Source organism: Glandiceps talaboti, chromosome 5, assembly GCF_964340395.1.
Source record: "Glandiceps talaboti chromosome 5, keGlaTala1.1, whole genome shotgun sequence".
In the NCBI taxonomy this organism is placed as follows: domain Eukaryota; kingdom Metazoa; phylum Hemichordata; class Enteropneusta; family Spengelidae; genus Glandiceps; species Glandiceps talaboti.
The window spans coordinates 19,800,117-19,817,854 of NC_135553.1; the positions used below are offsets into that span (position 1 = coordinate 19,800,117).

General features: G+C 35.7%; 1 protein-coding gene across 1 annotated transcript; it reads left to right on the forward strand.

Moving 5' to 3' along the window:
- The first annotated feature begins 1,276 nt into the window (after positions 1-1,276).
- LOC144435904 (uncharacterized) lies at positions 1,277-4,261 on the forward strand. The gene is made up of 3 exons (XM_078124544.1): positions 1,277-1,592; positions 2,358-3,160; positions 3,884-4,261. Exons 2-3 carry the CDS (start codon positions 2,538-2,540, stop codon positions 4,077-4,079), a joined length of 819 nt encoding a protein of 272 aa, XP_077980670.1. The 5' UTR covers positions 1,277-1,592; positions 2,358-2,537; the 3' UTR covers positions 4,080-4,261.
- Positions 4,262-17,738: the final 13,477 nt, after the last annotated feature.

Below are 17,738 nucleotides of genomic sequence, written 5' to 3' on the forward strand. Positions count from 1 at the left end.
ATCATTGATACCGGAACCAATGGAAATATATATTCAGAAACTCATCAGTGTCAATTCTACGTTTTGAAAATGGCAAAGATATCCTTAGAAAAGCCTGTACACAGGACAGATTTGTCTGACTCCAAGGAGCTGATGTCCAACAGTACAAATCAGAGAGAGGTGTGGGTAAAATCTTGTACAGTGAAGCAGTCACTACTTTCGCAGAGAGCTTTGTCCCTTGGTATTCTGTAGAAGTTTAAATCAGGGATGGTTTTCGTATTGTTCAGACATTTAGGCAAGCAGCAGTACTGTATGATTAACTGAATTACCATGTTTACCCCCAGTGTCCACACAAACAGGAAGTAGAGCGCCACCATGGCAAATTTTGGAACGGCCAATTAGGTACAGACTGTGCAACTAGTTCAGTACGAAAATGTCAATTTATTCACATGCTTACGATAAAACTACTAACTTAAGATGACATTAATTGACCGGCGATGTATCTTTAATTTGGTAAAGCCTAAACAAAATTGTCACTTGGTTCCGGTTACTCGACCCCACCTAGTTTTTTTCACTGCTAAACCTAAACTATTTATATGCATTCGAGAGAAAAAAACAATAAAATAGTAGAAGTGGAAAGTTGGAAACTGAAATCAACCTAAAAAGACAATATAGAACTGTTCTTCCAATCTGTATATGGTTGTACATCTGATGAGAAGAAACCAATAACACAGATACCATATGGAAAACAACGGAAAATATAACTAACTGAACTAGACACTCACTCATGAAAAAAAATATATATAAAAAATAAAATAAAAAATCTACCTACTCCACCTATTCTAAAATTGAGCGTAATCGGAACAACACAATTTTTTCCTTAAAAAATATTTCAGTAGATTTAGGGCGCTCATACTTAATGGTATGTTTCATGTAAGTCTACTGGGAAAGTTATAAACCCGGTATTTCCGAGTCAATGATACGGTAAGGTTACGATGGAATTGAATCTTAAAATATTACATTATACCCTTTATCTTCAGTTGATATCAATCCTTCAGTAATATATTTCCTTAACTTGAGACAGACAAATTGAAACAAATTTTCATTAACATTTTCTGTATTCCTGACCTTACATAGAGTACACTGTTGTTTGCCCTCTCCACATTGAATCGATAAAATTCACAGTTATTAATATTATGCGAGAACTTAGGGATCCCTAATATTTAAACACAGAGTCGAAGGTTATTGGGTCGAGCTACGGACGGTCGTGATTTTAGTGTTTTTATAAAAAAAAATCCACTCAAAAACACTACTCGAATATCACCATGGCAAACATCTTCAGATCGCTAACTAGGATCTATTTGTCTTTATTGGACGGTTGCTAGGTAACACATCGGAAAGGTTTGTCTTTTGTACATATATGTAGATGTAGACTTCTCGCCGTCGACGTTCGTTTGTCGATGAGTTGTTGTGAAGACGAACACCAGATTCTAGATGATACGAAAACGATGAATACGAACAAGACATTTCAGCTCCTTTGTCAAGAGATCTCAATATCATTCGAGTAGATATTTGAACCAACGTACTGAGACAAGGACGACACTGTATATACGGTAGGTAAAATAACCAACGTTCAACGAAAAAAAAAACCCGGCAAGTGGTGGTTTTGTATATTAATGCCATGTAGAGTATAAATGCTATTTTTAATCTGCCAATGCATATTTGTACGTCAACGACCGTGCTGTGTCTTATAATGTATTGATGTGAACATCAACCGTTCATTCACTCTGTGTCAACTCTCTTCCATGTTGACACAGCTTTCTTCGTTTCATGAACTACGCAATGTTGAGAATCAAAACACACGTTCGTATTGCCTGGTTGTGGGCCCCTTTGAAGTGTCTCATGATTGTTATGACAGGTGTTTACTTTGTGCTACAATTATGCTATCGATTATTTTTTTCTGGATGTGATCAAATTGACGGCTATAATGTATAGCGCCCTCATGATGAGCGACCGTACCTAATGTGTTAAAACCAAAACCTACTCATTGCGTGGAGATGTTCCTTAATTGCATCAAGATTCTGACGCGTGGTTGACTGAAAATGGCTTTATAACGAAATTGTCGTGCGTGAACGTATAACGCGAGTCTTCGATTCAGTGAACGAATCGTCATCGCGTTTTTAAACAGTCTTAAACGACTGCAAAGGGGCTCTCAAGGCATATACACATCGATAAATTACGCTGTTTTATGTGAAAAATACTGAACGCATGACCGCATTAATAAACATGCCAAGCAATTATTGAGAGGGCATAGTTTCTGGCAAGCTGAAGCCAATCAATTAACTCCTATACTTGTATTGATTTCTATACCATTTCAGGTTGTAATTTCATGCATCATTGTGACTATGCTCTGGCTGAGTAATCTTCGCAGACGAATGAGCAGTTAACCCCCAAACATGACACGATGGGAACGTTAGAGTCACGAACACAATATGTTAAGATCTTATCGTAACCTTACAGCCCTATATTCCTGTGTTGATTAAATCTTTTAATTGAAGATGGCCGAAGTGAGTTTAGTTCGTACGTGTTACATCCTAATGGGAATAAGTATGGTTCTGCTGTTCTTCGCTGTTGTGTTCTGGATTATTGGTGGTGTGAACGATTCTTTCAAAGAGGAGTTTGTCGGTACCATGTTGTTCGCAACATCTGGAATGATAATTGGTGTGATGCTATTCATTGTAATGTGTTGTGCGCAGTATGGGGAGAGATGTACGCGTTGTTATGACTGCTGCCCTTCGTTAGTTCCCCCTCCACCAGGTCGAATTCCTCAATTTACACCAGACAGTCCAGTTGGAGAGACGGGAAACAGATTGTCATCGACATCCAGTTGGTTGGACCGCCACTTGTTACATGTACGCCCACATATACCACGGACACCTGTTTCTAGCACGGGTTTGATGGTAAGTCTCGGTGGAGACAGTCATTCTGATGTGTACTTGGATTTTCCTCACGGCACAGGGAGTGACTACTCCCCAAGGACTATGGAACCTGACTCCACAGTACGAGACTTTCTTAACAGCCTCGCGATCGATGAAAGAAGGGGGAATGTGCACTCAGATGAGCCGTCATTGCAGATACTGGGTCCTTCTATGACGAGATATAGTAACCATGACTCAACAGAGTAAGTCATAGTAATCCATCACAACCATAATAATACCATTTATAGATTCATACGTCATTCAATTATGTTTTTCTAATGTCTAATTGACCGAAAGAATTGACACACGAAGATTGAGTTGCATATATAGCGCCATCATCGTGGAATCTAGATCCACTTTTACAATCATGTTTCATACATGTGGGAAAATGTACACATTGCCGCATATACATGCATGCATGAATGTGAGTGGGGGTGGGGGTGGTAGGTGGGTATGCATGTGTGCTTGTTTGTGTATGTATGTATGTATGTATGTATGTATGTATGTATGTATGTATGTATATGTGTGTGTGTATGTATGTATGTATGTATGTATATATGTATGTATGTATGTATGTATGTATGCATGCATGCATGTCTGCCTCTGTGTGTCTGTGTGCTGCCCTATAGTGTATCCACTATACCAACCAATCAACTAATCAATCCGATCATTTAATGCATCAATGAAACAATACAAAAGGTATACATTTCTTTTCTTACGTAATCTCTCTCCAAAGTCTTCCATAAAAACAAATGGTGACGATTTCAATTTCATATTTTGGTCGTGGCCCATATTAACAACATATTTCACCCACCATTTTATTGTGTCCAACTACTCGTATTGACTTGTGAATACTTTATATCATAGTGTGAACGTGTCTTTATGTACATATAAATACAAATTACTTTTTTCTCTCTGTTTTCCAGTATCTACTACCCTGAGTCTGAACACGATTTGTCAGACAGGAATGAAATACCGCCCTCTTACGACACAGTTATCAGTGACAATGTACATTCCGACAGTGAAGGTAGTTCATATCATGAGGACCTTAATGAACTTCCGCCGACGTATGAAGAAGTTACCACTCCACATTTGGAAATCAACAATATGCTAATGAGTTGAAAATCTTGATAATATCTATTCATTTTCCATCAAAATTTCTTTGGAATTTTTATCAACTTATTTGCGTTGTACTTTGCTCATATTGAATCATGTCGTGTCACCTATTGCTTAGTTTTCAGGAGCCCACAGCATATATAGAATTCACGAGATGTTGTAATGGTAAAAACTTTGAGCTTGGAATTAAAAGACTAGACATTACAAATTCACACTAAAGAGTTACCGCAAAGTTAGCATTTCAGCAACAAAAACCGTATTTCTTGACTCAAACTGCGTACACAATAAACAGTCGCAGTGCTACGTTTAAATTCGAAAGAACACCCATCTCCCATCGAGGAAATTAGGCATATAGTCACGTAGTGATACACATGTTTCTGTCCAAAACATAAATATATAAAGTAGGACAAATGTGACCAAATCTTGTGCGCAAACATGAAATACAAACCAATCCTGTCACATGTGATTGAAAGTACTACTTTCAGAACCAGTTTCCTTGATAAAAAAAGTTCTTAACATCATTTCAGGTACCACTGCCGTATATGAAAGTTTGCTATCTATCCCTTTTGAAATAAATGAAATTTGGAGATCATCTTGTTTTCAAGCAAATTGACACACACATACACATACATACATACATACATACATACATACATACATACATACATACATACATACATACATACATACATACATACATACATACATATACATACATAATAAAGTTGGTTTCTTATATAGCGCTTTCCCACTCCGTGCTCAAAGCGCTTTACAATTATTACCCCTGGCTCGGATCAGAACAACACAACGGCCCGTTAGTCTTCCTCAACTCCCCGGGGAGCATACAATCCATTGCAGCCATTTAAGCGCATAGGATTAAAGCCTTCACATTGCAACCTACATCCTACCAGGTCCCCAGTTATACAGCTGGGTTGACTGAGGCACAGTCGTGGCTCAAATCTTGCCCAAGGACTTTAGCCACTCAGAAACAAACAGCAGGCAGCGACGGGGCTCAAACCTGCAACCTGTAGATTCCAAGCCGGTCGCATACATACATACATACATACATACATACATACATACATACATACATACATACATACATACATACGTACATAAATACATCCATCCATCCATCCATCCACACACACACACACACACACATACATACATACATACATACATACATACATACATACATACATACATACATACATACATACATCCACACACACACACACACACACACATTCATACATGCATGCATACATACATACATACATACATACATACATACATACATACATACATACATACATACATACATACATACACACACACACATACATACATACATACATACATACATACAGACATACATACATACATACATACATACATACATACATACATACATACATACATACATACACATGACTCCACAATTAACTGAGTTCGTACACCATCATTTTTTATTAAGCCAAGCTTAAGGTTACTCAGAAATCGGGCTCAGATCGTAGACTAATTTGTAGCAGTTTCCATTATGTCCACCCCAAATCCAGTTCAAAATTAATTCTTGTCTAGATATCTATTCCAGCCCGAGTTCTAGTTCTTCCTTAGTGTTTATTATGCATTCATTATATCGGTATTTGCTATGTAATAAAAACATGTCACTCAAATGACTAAAGTGGCTATTAATCTTTAGTAAAAATTATTTTAACAATTATATTGAAATAAAAGAAATGATAATTAACCTTATAACAATATCATTTTTATCATTTTTTACACAAAATGTTTAAGAAAATTTAAACTGAGATCATTATAGCTTTAACTTTTTTATGCATATTTCAAGCAAACAAAAGTATGATGTAAATTATGGAAACGTTTTACCTTTCTCCTACAAATCACAGAGTATCTCTATGAAGTGTTATGCTATCTCTCGCTTTCAATAGGAAACTTGCAATCCAGACTGAACATGCTCAGATGCAAAGGACCATGATATTATCTGTGGTTATTGTTATGCCTAATCTGGATTACTGATGAATTAACCTCCCACAATGATCAGAGTTACTATGAATTGGTTATTTGTGGTTACAAACAATGTAACAATATTTTTTTACAATACTAATTAATTAGCATTCGTTATCACATTTCCCATGATGCAACATTCAACATGGCGGGTTTACAAGTCCCCTATTGGTTATGGAATGCTGAAACTTTACCATATATAACAGAATGCATAGTGATCACACAACGGGTTTTTACGCACAAATACGAACAGTTTAGATAACAGAATTCTAGTTATAAAATACATTTTTAAATCGCGATTTCAAGGTAGATTTCATATTACTACAATTTATTTCATTACGGTAATGTTAACAAGATAACACTTGAAGCTGTATCAAATCTATATTTCACACAATTAATATCAACACCTAAACAACGAAACATATTAACATTGAATATTTTTCTTAGTTCCCTTTACTTTTCTTCATTCATCCGATGAAATGGCTAATGACCTAAGGGGCCTTACTATTACGGGTCACTAGACGAATGGTGACCAAAGCCTTAGGTCAAGAGTACTCCAGCTGAATGAAGACAAATATTTGGAAATAACATCATTATTCCTTATGGGAAAATAGGGAAATTGGCAATTTGGAATGAAATCATTTGATTGATATTCAAAACATCGTCGAACCAGTGACGTCGTAGACACAGGTTTTCGTTTTGTGTGCAACGACTATTGTATACTATCCATACTTTCTGTTCGACGATAATAACGTGTGCATAGTATAATTGACTAATTGACTAATAGTATAATTGATTATATCATTAGTAATGCATAGCGTTCAAATTTATCTTAGCCAGGTTATATTTCAAAGGGATAATATAATGACCTCTCGCCCCTTTTCCACAACTTTATCTGAAATATGAAAAAGAGAATATGTCAGTATGAATATAAAAAAAAAACACTTTTCAGGTATAAGCTGTACATGTAGCAAACATTGAGCGAGAGTTTGAAAAGGAAGACATATCAATAATCTATTTTTGATTTTAGAATCATTCTTAATTGGAATATTATTCGGCCAAACTTTGTAAAAGTTTCACTACTTTCAGAGGAACGCCATTCGAGGAAATTAACGCATTTTCGAAAAATTCGGATTCTAGGTTTTGCGACCACTGTTAGGACAATGGATGTGAAGCAACTCCAATTTGGTGTCATTTGTCAAGTTAACGCCAAATATATAGGATGAAACATTATGTATAAAATTACTCTCCAGAACCAAAATCAAAAAGAAATTATTAATTCCTAATGTGGTGTTCCATTTACGTTACACACATCGTCAAACATACATTGTTGTCAGTGTCTCTAAAATGTGATTGTGAACAATTACGTACATTTGTGTATTTGTGTCCCCTTTCAGATATTCAGAATTATCGCTATCGCCAATATCATACTCATCAATGCAGAAAGTTCACGCCGATTCGATATGGGACTACTTCCTGACCAACCTGTATAAGAAGTGAAAAAGAGAGAGTACTTAGTAATTAAAAATCCACGACCCTTTATTTGAAGAGTTGTGCTTTCAATTGAACTATTAATATTGTAAATGAATTTGCTGACATACTCTAATAATTAATTTTTCACAAAAGCCACAATTAAAAATGACTGGTTTAATATTGGATTATCCCTTCATAAGTCCATATTTATAATTACTTAAATATGATAAGAGGGGAGGGACTATAATAAAGCACACTTTGTACATGTTTGGTACGGTTGGTTTGGTTTCACTATATACTAGATTTGTAAAAAGTGACCCATCCTTAAATCCCCCTTTTGGAATTGCTGAAGGCTCCTTTAGTTTGATTTAGAAAATAAAGTGTTTTATTGTATTCATCAGTATAAATTTAACAAATTGATAAACTAAAAAAATATTTTGAAAATTGGCAAATATACAAAAGGATAACAAGGTAACGATATTTTTATATGGATAAAGGTGTGTGTTGTTTTGAGGTAACAAATGGAATTTCATTTGGATTTTATAACAGAAAGTCACCAATCAAAAGTGAAATAAGACAAACATTTTGCGGGGATGTAATACTTAATAACATCCCTGATTTACGAGTTAAAGCAGAAATCGATTATTCTCTTTATCAATGTTTCTAGGCTATACCGAAAAAATTGTCATTTTTTTAAATTTCTAAGTTTCATGAAGTCACATACTTATTATGTGTATTGCAAATGTAAATACACGCGGTCAATAGTCTACCACGTGATACGATCTAACTAATAGTAATGCCAGGAGAAATATGTTGTTCAAGGTAGGATGTAAATATGTACACCTGTGTAGAAGATAATTATACCAAGACTTGAGATATAATTAGTATGAGAGTTCTGCATTACGGTTATTCTTTTACTGGTGCATCCTTAGACAGACAGCGATCCTAAATGCACTTACCTTCATGACAGTCTGCCATTTGCATTGTCTTGTCTAGGGGTGCCCATATAAAGGATTTCAAACAAATGAAATTGCAATTGGTGCACGTATCAATGACCGCATTTCAGTGACCTCTTAGGGCACCCCTAGACACAGAATTCCAGAAGGGAAAGAATGGAGGGGGAGGAGTGGGAGATGTAGGGATGTGAGAATTAAGAATTAAGAGATTGGTGTGTTGATGATACTTGTAAGGGAGTAGCCAAAACAATTCTCGCATCCCAACCTTATAACAATAGGCAACATTCTTGAGCGGAGCGATAAGGCTATAAATACTGCATGATTGATACCTACATGCTCCTTTAATACAAGTTGGCAGTGTTCCAGTCCATTCACCATTGGTGCAGGTTCTGGTAGTGTTACCACCAGTAGGATTATAACCATCGTCACAATTGATGGTCACTTCTGTTCCCTCAGCAACAGCATCAGTAGACAACGCCCCATTGTTTGGTGGTGTGAATGGATCACATGGTGCACTGCAGGTTGGTTCATCACTCCATGTTCCGGCATTGCAGGTCACTTCACTCATACCATTCAGTTCCAAACCCTCATTACAAGTGACAATAACGACAGAGCCATCCCCCACGGCTGTATTTGACACATTTCCACCTTCTATTGTTAGTTCAGGACAAAATGCTGCGTAGACAATAACATAAACAGTGCGACACTACAACGAATGACAACCCGAATGACAGAAAACGAATTGCAGCATTTATAGTATGTAAACAGTGGAATGACACCCTTTTCTACATTCAATTAGTTGAATGACATCCTGCGCTATTACACTAGACACTGTTAAACAAGTGGAATGACACATTCAGAGCATTGGAATTGCTTTCATTCCACTTATGCTATATATTAGCGACTGTCATTCCACTTGTTCAGAGGATGCCATTCAACTAACTGAATGTTGAGATACTGGAAATGCTGTCATTCCAGTTACAAAGCATTGGAAATGCTGTCATTCCACTTATGCTATAGAGTAGCGACTGTCATTACACATGTTTAACAGTTCAGATGATGTCATTTAACTAACTGAATGTAGAAAAGTGTGTCATTCCACTGTTTACATACCGTAAATGCTGTCATTCAACTTTCAAAGCAGTTCAATGGCTGCCATTCCACTTATACAGCGTCGGCTGTCATTCCACTTATTTAAGAGTGCAGAGGGTGTCATTCATCTAGCTGAATGTAGAAAAGGCCTGGTGTGTCATTCCTCTTTTTACTTTAAATGCTGTCGTTCCACTTTCAAAGCATTCGAATGGCTGGCAATGTGTCATTCCACTTATGCTATACAGTGTCGACTGACATTCCATTTATTTAAGAGTGCAGGGCTTGTAATTCAACTATCATTCGTTTTCTGTCATTTGAGTTGTCATGATCATTTGTTTTAAAGTCACTCACTTAAACACATGTTGTATTTTTACATTATAAATTTTTCCATGCACTTGTTACAACAAGTTTGACTAAATATTAGTTATCAACCCTGTCTATAAATATTCATAATTTCCTTAGTGGGGTAATATTAACAAAATAAATAACATTTGCAATCATCTATAATCCCTGTGTAAGCCTAATGATCGGTAACCTGTAAAACCAGCTTCACTATGACTACCTTAATAATTATCTATGAGTTAGTTTGTACTGAGCGCCAACACTGGTAAAAGCCCTTCCTCGTCCCAACTCACCATGAAATAGGAAGGTACCGAGAAGGGTGGAATTCAGTGTGGAATGTAGGGAGTTTAAGACAAGCCCAAACCGTCATAACAATTAAACATGAAGTAAAAATTACTAGGTTGCTAAGAAACAACAAATCGATGCACTTTTCACGTACATGTATACTGTTCTTTCAGTGTTACACTGTTATATTTTGGATGTTAGCAGATGTCAATATTTATTTAATGAATTATTCATGACTTTATTAAATATGCACTTAGGCGTCATAAATATTCAATGTTTATCTAATCCATATTCATGTCAATTAACTCCCATGATGCAAATTGTTACACTGAAACAATGAACAGCCATTACAGATTGGAAGAACAGTTTTATATTGTCTTTTTAAGTTGATGTCAGTTTACACATCCACTATTTCTCGTTAGACTTCACAGTTTATTATCTTTTTTCCGAATACATAAAAACAGTTTAGGGTCGGCACTGAAAAAATAAGTGGCAATCATCTATTCAAACAACACCAAAAGTCCGTCATAATGGCATAATATACAGGCACCATGTTATCATTACACTAAACCATAGTTAAGTTTAGAAGTTACATAAGTAATTTCAATGGCGTAAAATATAAAACTCATCATGCATGTTACTCTGCTGTTGATAAAGCTGTAATGGATGTGTTATGTTATGACATACATACATACATACATACATACATACATACATACAATACATACATACATACATACATACATACATACATACATATTACATACATACATACATACATACATACATACATACATACATACATACATACATACATACATACATACATACATACAAACATACATACATTCATACATACATACATACATACATACATACATACATACATACATACATACATACACACATACCTGGACAGTTGAATACTTTTTCATTGTTCCTCAAACCAATACAGGTACGGTCGTTATCATCATTATTGTCACTGGGAAATGTTCCAGTAAAACATATGAATTTAATTGCCGCACAGTTATCAGTTTCTGCAGGCAGTGTAACTGTGAAACCAGTTTGCGATCCAACATCATTAGCTTCGGCTAACAAGTATATACCAGATGGTAATTCAGCAACTACGGACGTCCCCGTCAGTGACGACATATCAGAGTAGTACGCTGCCATCACGGTCGAGATTGTAAAGTAATTTGTCCCACTGGTCTCACAAACCGTTACATCAAAGGTCAGCTCAAGTTGAGCCATACATGAGTCAGCACTCAATGTTGGAGGATCAGTTATAGTTACAATACCAAGCCCACCATCAACTGTGAATATTTTTTTAAAGAAAGATATTGGTATTACATATTTGTAATACATAAAATCATAAAAGAGCATCTCAAAAGCTCGAGAAAGACGCATGTTATTGGTAAAAAAAAAATTTCATATTATAAACCCTTGAAATTACAACAAAAAACCTATAATCCTTAAAATCAAAACATTTGTAAGTGCACGTGGTTATTATACGTTTGTGTAACGAAGTCGACTTCAACTCTTCTGTAGATTCTCACCAGAATGTTACTTGGATCTTACTATCGTCAACACTCTCGACACAGCACAACTATACATAGACACTTGCACAGAACTTCTCAGAGAAGGAGATGTAGCTTTATTGAGCTCTCTTAGCTCCCAAACCAATTTTAAATAAATCTGCTAAAACTTACAGATCACAAGTCAATTATATCCTACCCCATTTCCCATAAATCATCTGTGCTCCAGCCCGCTACACGTCATTGGATATAAACAGTCACATGAATCTACATTGAATCATAATTGGCCAAAGATATGGGATTATGCAAATCCACTATCAGATTAATGCCCTGGTTGGCTTGGGCCAAGTGTAAAGGGATTTATATGTTTCCACACCTGTATGCATTTACTAAACAATAGACTAAATTAATGCCCTGTTTGGCTTGGACCAAGTGTAAAGGGATTTATATGTTTCCACACATGTACCCATTTATTATGTTGTCTTTGGTTCTCAGTTCACTGTTTATATCTGGCTACTTATAGATTCTTTTAGATAATAGAATTACACCCCTTTCATGTAGGGTCTATGGTTCAATGTTTTCATTTCATTAACTGAAGTTTTACCTTGATTATAAAAACTAACCCACTACTCTATGACAGTTTGCTATGTCAATTGTTCGAAATGGTTTACCACAGAATTGCTTTCGAGAGTAAACATGTTGTTTCAAGCCTCTGAAGTAGATTTGTGTTTTATAGATGTATATATTCTGTTTGGGACTACTACAAGACAAAATTAAGACGCATGGTCACTATCACGTTGTTGTGGATCTGTCAAGGCTTTTCCAGTCATTCCACACTCTACTATTAGGGAGCCATCATTATTTACGACCTTCACTCCCAAGTTTTTGAATAAACCACACCCCCTACATCTCCCCAGGTCGTAAATAATGACGGGCTTTTTCAAGAAGTTCCATTTCAATTAAAATGTTAGCATATTTTCTAAGAAACAGCTTGGTTTCATCTATTTTTGACTAGCTAAATGATGGCCTATAGGATGGTTCTCTAGGGCCTACAAGGTTGTCCTGTTGGATGCCAATAGGATTGTCATCTGGGACCTACAGGGCTGTCCTATTGGACACTAATAGGGTTGTCCTCTAGGACTTATAGGGTGTCCTATTGGACGTTAATAGTTGTTTTGACGCCCACGGGGTTGTCCTATTGGATGCAAGTAGGGTACGTTGTCCTATAGGAATCGTGTCAAAAAAAACATAGGTTGCCCTTTAGGACTGCCCTTTTAAACTGTCCTGTAGGATTGCCCTATAGGAACCTATAGTATTTTTAAGTACATGTCTAGATCTGTAAAACATTCATGCTGGGTTTTGGTTGGTGACTAAAAATCCCATGTCTCCAGTGTAATTTTAACATGTGACCCCAACCAATAACTCAGTGTTTTCACCATTTCAGTATAGTGAGCAGATGGATGGTCAACCAGACATTTTTCCTCTCCAAATAAGGAGTTGAATTAAGTATTCAACCAATCAACTGCTATGCATGGTATCCTTGAAAAGACACATAGCTTGATTTGCCAAGTATACGGGTTGTGCGCAGACAACACTTGCAAGGTCAACCATCCAATCATTGAGGCTACTCATGATCATTGTCATACGTACAAAAGCAATAAACGCACTAGGGCAATTACACTCTTTGTCATAAAAGCTTAACATTTGAGTGTTTGATACACAAAATCCATATCATGAAAGCTTAGCATTTGGGTGTTTGAGACACAATCCATATCATAAAAGTTTAGTATTTGAGGTTTTGTGCAACAGCCTGAGGTGACAAAACAAACAGTCCAGGCGAAACAACACTAACTTATCTATCGACTCGCGTTGACGCAATGCTTGATGTCTTCTGTTTTAGAATAAATTGTTGAATGGGAAACCTCAAATGCTAAGCTTTTAAATTTTTATGACAAGGATTGTATGTGTGTCTCGAACACCCAGATGCTATTAAGCTTTTTTTTAATGACAAAGAAATTATACACTCTCAGCATCTAGGTAATTGATACTTGTACTATTTTTAAAGGCTTTCTGTGGTAAAGAGGTTAAGCAATTTGCGTAAAGAAGTTTAGACATCAAATTTTAAGAATTGGGGGAAAAAGACTTAACGAAATTGGCATAGCCCTCAAAGTATTGATGACATTTTTAGGACCTCTCTGATTGCACATCTTTTTTGATAATTAATGATCATACGTGAAAGACTAGTGAATTGGTGTTTTTATGATTGCAAATCATTAAAGAAACTGTTTACGTTCACCCCAGCCTTAATGTATTATAATCCTTATAAGAAGTACAAACACCTTACATCTCACTTCAGAATGACTTTAGTGGTCTGAGGAATTACAAATGTTGGCTACACCTTTACTTGACATTCCGAAGCAGGCTGTAACCTTTATAAATACAGGGTCTTATCAAATGAAATTCTAATGACCAGCGTGAATGGAATAGACGCAGCTGTGATTTTCAAGATAAACTCAATTGATAAGACCCTTGCATCTAAAAAATTATACACTTTTTTCAAAGTCCATTTTAAACAATCAATGCCACATGAGGTATCTGATAATAGGAGGTCGTACAATACAAGGACGCCAATATGTAGACTGAGTGAAGTTGACCTAAGTCACTAGAAACGCTATTTTTTTCATCTCAGACAAGTAAAAGCAGACAAGTTTGCAAAGACAATGGATTGAACCTTAGTCTGAGATTGAACAAAAGACATCTATTTCATGACCTCCTGTTATCAGATACCTCACTTGGTTTTGATTGTTTGAATTGAACTTTCAAAAGAGTGTAATTGTTTATATACAGGGGTCTCAAGTACTCGATAAAAAGAACAGTAACTGCCTTAAATGGTAGATTTATTTTAAATAGTGACAGGTTTGTTTAGGGTTTAGACAAAATGTCCTGACCAGAAACAATTCCTTTTTTGGCCTTACAGCAGTGCAGGATAAATGATCATGAGCATGTAAAACCGTTCATAGATAATCGGGTGCTGTAAAATTAATATTTACTAACCTGCCGCTGTACGTGATATTAAACTCACGAATACCAACATCAGTTGGATTATTGTCAACCGTATTCTGGAAAACATAATAATGATATCATCTATAAGCAAGAAGTCGTAAAGAAAACAAAGATTGCATATTGAGTAAAAAAAGTACCAACATAAATACAATCGAAACAATTTTTTTAAATATAGAAATCTGAAAAAGAAATTGTTTCTTGCTTGATTTATACTATCAAGAGTTTTAAAACAAATATGATCCAACAATTCAGATGTGTATGATGCCTGTGAATTTTAATTAAAAAATTTAGCTGTGTTTCTGTTCTTCCGTAAAATGCATGTTAAACCAGATTTAAACTGAATGCCCTCCATAAGGGGAGGCTTGCAAATTCATGATTTATGCAAGAAATTTAGCTACATATGTGATTTTTGTCAAGTCCCAGTGAAAGTCAGTTGTCAAAAACGTTGTTCAAATGCCAGAAAAGCTTGCAATCTTGGACTGCACTGGGCTTTTATGATCTCCTACATACCCCGGATATGTACACCCGTTTCCACGGCAAATAATAAATGACATTGAAACCCACATTGCGCATCAGTAAGTTTACATACTTCATGGTAGACATCGTAACAATGAAGTGATTAGGTATTATTGCCCTACTTTGTAAAATGTATACATACTTGTTTCAATTGAGATTGACAGATGCACCATGCATCTGCTCCAAATCGTACACATGCGTGAAAGGTGTGAAGTGAGCAGACTATCGTGACTGTATATTTTACAATAAAGCTTACAGATTATGTGTATTTTTAGTGCTCTCCTCCTTGCTTTGATGTAATAATCTTCAGATTTAATGAAAATATCAATACAAATACTTGAAACCCCTGAAAACAGAGTCTTTCTCAGTGTAGAACAACAGCGTGTATCCGTACCGTAGCTTCCTGGTTTACCTTACATTGATGTTGGTGGCGCACTTTCGAAACGAAGTGCATGTGCGACCAGCCGATCGAGTAATTAATTACGCAACTTTACATTTATATTCATGGGATTTTTACCAAACCATAATCAGTTCTTGCCATTACTCAACGGAACACTTGTGCAAAATTTCGTTTGAATTGAGCCAGCCATTTTGGAGAAAACAATGAAACAGACGGACAGACAGACAGACAGACAGACAGACAGACAGACAGACAGACAAACAAACAAACAAACAAACAATCAAACAAACACACACACACACACACACACACACACATACACACACAGAGGCATTTCAGCCCTAATGTATCTCCTTCCTTATGGAAGGAAAAAATGGCTATATTTTCGCTAGACCTCAATACCAATACCTCTCTGTATCAAGACCTAATCGATAACAACTTAACTATGAAGCAATTTGTTCATTAACATAATACTAGTAACAAGTATGTGTATGGGATGGTGTAACACAGATGCATAATAATAATGGTAACATTCCAAAGAAAAACGCAAGAAAATGTAGCGCTGAACGTAGACGCGAATTTTGAAGTATAAATCTAATTCGTAATATGCATGTTATTTCTACCTCCCGTAAGGGCAGTTTATGTTATACCTTTTAACTGTCTGTCTGTCTGTCTGTCTGTCTGTTTGTCTATGTATGTATATATGTATGTATGTATGTATGTATGTATGTATGTATGTATGTATGTATGTGTGCGTCAGACTGAGGACACGATATCTCGAAAGCTAATGCATCGATTCTAATGAAACTTGCTACATATATACATATGAACACTAATTAATCATTTGCAAAATTCATGTTTTTGTAATTAGACTATGTCTTAAGAATTCAAACTTCAAATTCAATGTAATTTTGTACGTGTATTAACCATATGAAGCCTGTTGGCATACTTTTCAGTTTTAACAATTAGTGTGCATAATTAATTAGTGTTGGTAATAAGGCTATATCTAAAGAATGCACACTTCAAATTCTGAGTTCATATGTCATATAATGTTTGTTGATGTAGCTTATAGTTTTAATTCATAATTTGCATAATTAATAATTTTTCGATTAGGTAATATATTAACTATGCAGGCTTGACATTTTATACAGTTTCATATAATTAACTTTCCAATTTAGAGGTACTTATTTATAATAGCTATATCTCAGAATTTTGCATTCCAATAATGTATGTAGAAGATCTATCGTTTTATCCTTAGAGTGATCCTATTTTTTACCTCTCGTAAGGGGGGGGGGTTATGTTATACTCTTGTCTGTCTGTCTGTCTGTCTGTCTGTCTGTCTGTCTGTCTGTCTGTCTGTCTGTCTGTCTGTGGACATGATATCTCAAAACCTATCTTACCGATTCTAATTATACTTGCTACACATCTTCCCTATGCTAAACACCAGAACTGATAAGATTTTGGTAAATATCCAATGAAGATTAATTAGTGGTTTGCATAATCAATGGTTTTTAGTAATTACATCAACCATAACAAAGCACACATATCCTATAAAGCCTGTTGGAATAGTTTTTAGTTTTAATGATTAGTGTGCATAATTAATTAGTTTCGGTAATTAGGCTATAACTGGAGAATTCACACTTCAAATTCCACAACATTTGGTATATATATCTAACATAACAAAGCACAAATGCCCTATAAAGGCAGTTGGCCTAGTTTTTAATGTTAGTGTGTAACTTGCATAAATTATTGATTTTCAGTAATTAAGTCATATATATCTAGAGAGTGCATACTTCAAATTCCACAAACTTTCGTGGTGCATACATCAACCAGAAAAGGCCAAAATATCCTATAAAGCCTCGCATAGTTTTTATTTTTAAAGATTAATATGCATAATTAATTAGGTTCGGTAATTAGGCTATATCTTAATAGGACTGTATTCCAACAATATGTTTCTCATTACCCAACCGACCCA

Bases quoted from the DNA above. Each gene is read 5' to 3' on its own strand.
- LOC144435904 (XM_078124544.1), top strand. From the start codon at position 2,538: ATGGCCGAAGTGAGTTTAGTTCGTACGTGTTACATCCTAATGGGAATA. The intron at 3,161-3,883 runs GTAAGTCATAGT...TCTGTTTTCCAG, and splicing joins AGTAACCATGACTCAACAGA to TATCTACTACCCTGAGTCTG.